At 42.5% G+C, this 6,818-nt stretch overlaps 1 protein-coding gene across 1 annotated transcript in view; it reads right to left on the bottom strand.

The window, feature by feature from the left end:
• Positions 1 to 2,651: 2,651 nt before the first annotated feature.
• GART (phosphoribosylglycinamide formyltransferase, phosphoribosylglycinamide synthetase, phosphoribosylaminoimidazole synthetase) overlaps positions 2,652 to 6,818 on the bottom strand; it is a 31,822-nt gene continuing 27,655 nt past the window's right edge. Inside the window, exons 21-22 of the mRNA XM_010024873.1 lie at positions 4,144 to 4,259; positions 2,652 to 2,940 (exon numbers count right to left, since the gene is read on the bottom strand). Coding sequence (XP_010023175.1) covers positions 2,758 to 2,940; positions 4,144 to 4,259 — 299 coding nt within the window. The 3' untranslated portion in view covers positions 2,652 to 2,757. The remainder of the gene's footprint in view (positions 2,941 to 4,143; positions 4,260 to 6,818) is intronic.

Here is a 6,818-nt window from a genome sequence, read left to right as displayed (position 1 = left end):
CTAAGAAGCTACTTGAACAAACTAGAAAAGAAGTAGCCAGAGCTAATTTTCCATAGGAGAGATCACTAATATCCATCAGGTACAGTGAAAAAAATGTATTCTTATTTTGGCATTACACATACAGTACTAGTAAAGGACATACTATATATTTCCCTGTTGGCTTTATCAGGCTGTTCAAGAGCATGAGTCAGATCCAGTTAAAAGTCTAAATTTGTCCTTTCTTTTCTAATGTGTAGCTAATGGTGTTTCAGTAGCTGGGGAGGGAGAAAAATTCAGTTCCCTCCTGTGAGCTCTGCCACACAGAAATCTGTATTTGTCTCTTGCGCTCCAATGACTGGAGCAAGGAACGTGTGTTCTTCATGATGTGGGAGAAATAGGAAGATTTGTAACTAGGCAAGATTAACAAATGTTTGGTATATATAGATACTTTTTATGATAAGCACATTGCTTAGTTTGCTTTTGGTTTGTTGTAACTGTGTAGAAACTTCCTGTTGTGTATTATTTGAATTGCATGGCATGCATGCCTGAATGTTCCAAACATCACAAATAAAATGTTAAAAGAGAACAGGGCAGTAGTTACGGTCTCCACATGGTCACCATGGTATCAAACAACTCCCCTAATCGTGCTGCTGGCATCCCTCTGTGGTTGAGTGCGGTGATATTTTATTAATCGATCTATTCTTTTTACGGAGTGGTAATTGAAGCAAAACCATCCAAAATCCAGTTCACACTCACATTTCTGTTTATGCATTTGTAGAAATACAGATAGGTGCTAAAATCCCATTTATCATCAGCCTTAGATGGCAAAACACCCTAGTCTTGTTCAAGCTGTCTGTGATGGAACAGGGTACTGGGTTTGGAGCATCTGGGCCTTCTGTTGGCCTTCCTGGCAGTGATCAAACTGCTTTTATCAGTATCGTTACATTTATTAACTGTACGAGTACTGATTTCACCTCTAGTGGGTCTTAACTCCCTATAACCTGTGAGTTAAGTACAGTTTCTTTCAACTTGTAAAATGTTTACTTTGCAATGTAGCCCCAGCACTGAGCTCGCGTGGGCTGAGCCCCTGCCAGAGCCGGGCGCTCCCCACATCTTCTGCATCCTCACTGAGCCAGGCTGGATTTCAAACCTCCGTGGGCAGTTTGCCTGTGGGGGAGACCCTTCGGTGGGAGGGCAGGTTTGTAAAGAAAACCTCTTTGAAGACTTGGCTTTTATTCTTTGCCCTTTACAAGCAAATCAAACTGGACCATGTCATTTTCCTCTGTATTTGCTTGAGCTTTATCCTCAGTGACAAATGAAGACAGGAGTATCTTGTCAGCAAGTTTCTTCATCACAGACCAGCTGGCCATGGGCACAGTTAGGTCACCACACTCCATGAATTGTTACTGACTTACACAGGATTGCATGTGTTGTAACCTCACAAACCGATTTATAGTTGCTGTACTTTCACAAACTCCTGCTCCAGCTCATCCCCCGGCAAAGGAATTCTACCGAAGATTTTGATGTTTAAATTTTTAACTTTATTAGACATGATTTCAAATCCAAATTGAGATTATGTCAACACAGAAGTATCAGGAAGGCGTCAGTGCACAGAATACAAATTAGCTTTCTCTGTATTAAAGGGGAGCTCTAAAACATATATAATCAGCTTCAGTCAGATGCTTCTGGCTTGTATGGGGGAAAACTGATTATTTTAGCAAATACATTAAAATGTTTCCACAACTAATATTAAAATATTAAAAAAGGACCAGGTGCTTTTTCACCAGAATCGAGCTGTTCAAAATCTTATTGTTTTCAGAACAATAACATTTACTGGGTTTCCATCAGTGAAAAGCCATCAGTATTTCAGGTGAAAATACCAGTTCAAGAATAAAGGCACTTAACTTCAGCAGAATTGCTGAAGCATGTCCCACAAGCCAAGAACACATTCTGTATTTAGTCCTAACCCTTCTTCTGCTTGTTAAAAATCAAAAAAACCCAAACAATTATTTTGGCTCTGAACAAATCTCTGAGGGGAATTCATATGTGGATTCACATGGGGTTGCTCAAAGGCAAATGGTCATTGGACATTTAAATCTATTCAGCATCTGACAGCAGGTCCAACACTTGAAATTCCAGCCTATGTCCAGAATCCAGCCCAGACAAAACCTACCAACATTAAAATAGAAACTATATGGAAAAAAGTCCATTTCATTACCTGCACAAATAGTTAGTGTTTTGGGAGACCAGTTCTTGGTTTTGCCTTAGATTTTTGAGTAAAGTTTTTGCCTTTAGCTGTCTCTCATGTTGTACCAGTCACATTACTTTTCCCCACAAACATTTCATAGCACATGAGAAGAGGATCCTCTCTTATAGTCCATACAGTCTGTTAGAGAGTAATACTGACATTCACAAGTCAACCTCAGAGATGCTCAGATCTCTCTGCAACCAAGAGAATGGGTTTTTTGTTTGTTAAGAAAGTGATTGAGCCCAAATGTTGGCAAATGAACTGATTGTAATTAGGAAACATGTAACAGAGCCATCACTGAAACTACTGAGGACAGCCCCCTGCCTTAATATTCCCATTCTTTCTCTGTATTTCTCTGGATTTTCCTTTGAATCTCTAACCATTTGAGTGAGAACATGACATGGTAAACTCCATGTTGAAAACACTATGTGAAGAGAATACAGTGTCCGCATTACTAGTCTGTGACCTCTCTTTCGGTCAGTCAAGGCAACCAGCTGCCCCACCTGAGGATGCTGGTGGACATAATGCTCCTACTTCCAGTAGATCTTGCCGGCTTCCCCAAGCTGCACGGCCCCACTGGCAACGAGCTGCAGGGCAGCGGGGAAGGCTCGGTGCTCAGCCTCCTTCACCCTTTCGGACAGGGTCTCCACTGTGTCACCAACCTTAACTGGAACGGCCTCTTGGAAAATGATTGCTCCAGCGTCGACTTCCTCCTGTAAAAGCAATAGCCAAAAAGCCCGTGTGGTTGAAAGAGGACAACAAATGTAACCCAGCTGCCTCGGTGATCTGTTTATCATTACGTTGTTACAGGAAACATGAATTTGGGCTCATGTGAGGAGTGCAGAAAAGATGCTGGCACCCACACCAGCCTGCAAGGCACTGACAGAAGTGTAGTGTTCACAGAAAAAGGGGAGGTAGGCAGAACACCAGCGAGTAACATTTCTGCTACAGAAAAGAACAAAAGCCACACTAACTGGGGGCATGATAGGCTAAATTGGACCAAATGATTACATTTCAATCCAGAAGAGTGAATTAGCCAAGCTGTGGCACAGAGCCGGAGTACAGGACCCAGCAGGTCTTTCTTCGGCATGTTAATGAGGCAGATCCCTGCTGCTGAGTTATTGTTTCTCAGTACATTGCCACACAGAGAAGAAATCCTAAGTCGTATCATGGAGAAAGGAATGCAATTTTTCCTTCTCTCTGGAAAATAGTTTTTGTCTCCTTTTCCAAGAGAAAGGAAAAAAACCATGAGAACAGATGTCAGGAGCAATGAAAAAGAAGAGGATAATCTGAAGAATGCAGCGAAGGGGGAGAGACTGTTACTGTCAGCCCTGAGAACTGAACAAGATGGAAAAAATGCACCCTGAGGTGATAAAAATGTGCATCTTCCAAGTGGAGAGATCCCTGGCTTTTGTTTTCTTAGTTTCTGACTAACAGAAAATTGTGAAGCTTTTCTCTGTTACCACAAACACTGCGTTCCTTCTTACCAAATCGAAGCTTCTCGTGCCATTCCCAGGTTGTTGGCTGTTGAGTTTTCTTTTTTTATTTTTCTTAAAAGCAATGAATAAGGAAGGTTCTATGATAAAATCTAAGAAGTTGGTGCTGTGTAGTAATAAAGAGTTCGGGTTAGCCAAGGCCTTACGTGAACTAGTACCCCCACTCCAACTGCTGCTGGTAGGCAGCAGTGGGATGCTTAGGGAAGAAGTTAGCTTAGATAAAGCCTAAACTCCTGTATAGACTATTAAGTTCCTTCTCCAGGGATGGCAAACTAAAGCTTTATATTGTCTAATAAAGTTATGACTGAACAAAGGAGCAAACGTAAGCAAAGGTGATAGCATAAAGATGTCCCAAGCAAGCTCTGAGGTGAAAATCTTAAGACTAATGAATTACAAAGGGAAGGAGAAGGAAGTACTTACAGCTACAAAGTGTACAGTGCAGCCTGTGACTCGCACTCCAGCCTGTAACACCAATTTGTGGGCATTTGCACCCTTAAAAGAAGGCAGTAGAGATGGGTGGATGTTCAGTATTTTTCCTGGAAAATTATAAGTGAGGTCATTGTCTTTTAGCATTCAGCCTTACCGGAGTGTTCAAAGTACCATAATCAAGTTACATATTAATTAGTGAAGAAGATTTTTCCACACCTTCTGCATACACTTCATTTTGATGATACTGACACACAAACCAGCCCAAAGCATTTCAGAACATCTCGCTGTTTCAGCAATCACTTACAATCAATTGCGTAACTAAAGCACATTACTCCAGTGACTAATAATGTTTTGATGTAGCTGCCCCTTCCCTCAGCACCTTGTTCTTCTCTGCTTTGATCACAAGCACAATCCCCCTTCTTATGAACTCAGCACCCAGAAGAAACTTGGTACAGTTTCAAATGACGTAACAGATGCCCCACGACAAGGCAAAAATTCTTTAGCCTGGATTTTCCCTCCACACCTGTTTTGGCTTAATAAAAGACAACAGCTGCTCATATAGGAGTCTTCCCTCTGCCCTTCGGAAAAACACCTGTCTGTCACTACTGATTTCCATGTGGAAAGTTGGCAGGGGGATCTTGAAACTGATAATGTAACCTCTAATGCTCAGCCAGATGCAACCATGGTTATGTCCCTGGGAAGCCTGTACCTTACATTTGCTTTAGAAGAGAAAGCATATGTCTGAGTTCCTACCCAGCTGTAAAGTAAGGGAGAGTGGCTGCTTGAGACCTCAGGGTCTCACCGCTGTGCCAGTGTGATGGTTAAACCACGAGAAAAACTTCTTTCTTCTGGCAGACTTCCTCTGTTTGCTCCTAATAGTCTGTGACAACTCCTCCTGCCCATTCCGGACCAGAGTGAAGTCAAAAGGTGCTTGACAGCCCCAGATCTTCTCTTAGATACAGTGCAAACCCTTAACAGGATAAAAAAAAAAGTGGCCATCGATACTATTTATACCCCAGAATGCTTCACCCACGTCGTCTCTGCATGCCTCCTGCTTAGGAAGACTGTATGTCATCGGGATTCACTGAACACCACCTAAATGCCAAGCAGCGAGACGGAGCTGACATATGCTGGTGGAGGCAGCAGTCTACCAAAATAGAGGCTTATGATTTTGTAATGTGAAGGGAAGGCCATTCCTGGCAGCACCATATGAAACCTGCCCTCTCACTGCAGTAACTCATACAGATATTGGCCTGTGCAACTTCGAAGAGGCAAATGTATCGGCCGATCTTCAACAATATCTCAAATGTGGTTTGTATTTCCAAAATACCCCTTTTTGAGGATCAGCATCTCCCTCCCTGCTGCTCGAGAAAAAAAGTATTGGGGATAGTGAGCTGAAAACAACACTGTGCACTTTCGTCTTGAGTTTCTTCACTTCCTTATTACAATATTGTCAGAAACTGCTCTAAAGGAACGTGGGTTTCTGTCTGCTTGGTTTCGTGTTTTGTCTTTTAATCTGTCCTTTATGTTAACATTGAAAATTAACATCTCAGGGCTGTCAAGCAAGAAAGAGGTTCACAAGTAACTTCACACTCAATGTCCCTGTGACTGCGAGAGAGAGAAAAAGTAACAGCTTTTAAGAGAGCTGCAACAAGAATTGATTGCTGGTGGATAATTTAGGGCAGTCGGTACCTAGGCATGTCTGGGACAGTTTTACAGCAGGCTCCTGTTAGCTGGCAGAAATCCCTGAGCTCAACTGAGCACACACCTAAGACCCAAGTGAAGCATACTCTTGTTCAGAGCTCACAGAGGTGTCCGTTTTCAAGCTCAGTTCAGTGCTGGGCATTTCTAAATGAGTTAACCATCCTGTACTGAAGCAAGTCTTTTCTTTTGCTCTCAGGCCAGTCATATGTATAATGCAAATCCTGCATTGTGCAGGACCATCATCAGGGCTAGAACTGCTCTGACCCTAAAGCAGAGGGAACTAATTTCATTCTTTATTTGCACAAGATCTCTGCACTAGAGAAAGTTCTTTTCCATCCTCAACACAGATGCTCTACTCAAAACACACCTCCTGTAGCAAGGAATTCCTCTCTCCCAACTACAGCTGTCTACAGCACAGACTTTTATGTCTTCTGGACTCCATAATGAATGGGGAGAAACAAAAACAATTCACCTGACTTACTTCAGCTGACAGCTTTAGCATAAAATGAATTGCCTCCTTGGAATGCCTGTTTTGCTCCAATGGTTTTAAAGAGAGGTTTGAAAAGTAGTTCAAGTGTAAAAGGTCTGTAACACAGACACACCCAGGGGAACACAAAAGTCACCCTGTCTACAATAAGGCCACCCAATGTGTAGCCTGACCAGCCTGTAGTTAACTGGTATGAGCAAGAACCAGTTTAAGAAACCCTCACTGAACCCAAAGCAGAGCAAACAGTGAGAAGAGCAGCTGTCTGTGTGATTCAGGGCTCCCCGAAAGAAACAGAAAGAGGTAAGAAGAAGAATGTAACAACTGGGGAAGGCAGAGCAGCCGCTGAAGTAGGCAGAGGTGTCACCAGCCTTTAACAAAGACCTGGAAAAACTGTAAAAGATGACCAGAATGGAGACACTGTGAACGTGTTGAACCAACAAGAGCTCAATGTGCCTGTGAAACATGCCACTCCTGG

The sequence above is a fragment of the Nestor notabilis genome, unplaced genomic scaffold (assembly GCF_000696875.1).
Source record: "Nestor notabilis isolate BGI_N333 unplaced genomic scaffold, ASM69687v1 scaffold11672, whole genome shotgun sequence".
Taxonomy (NCBI): domain Eukaryota; kingdom Metazoa; phylum Chordata; class Aves; order Psittaciformes; family Psittacidae; genus Nestor; species Nestor notabilis.
This window is presented reverse-complemented; position numbering and strand designations above follow the sequence as displayed.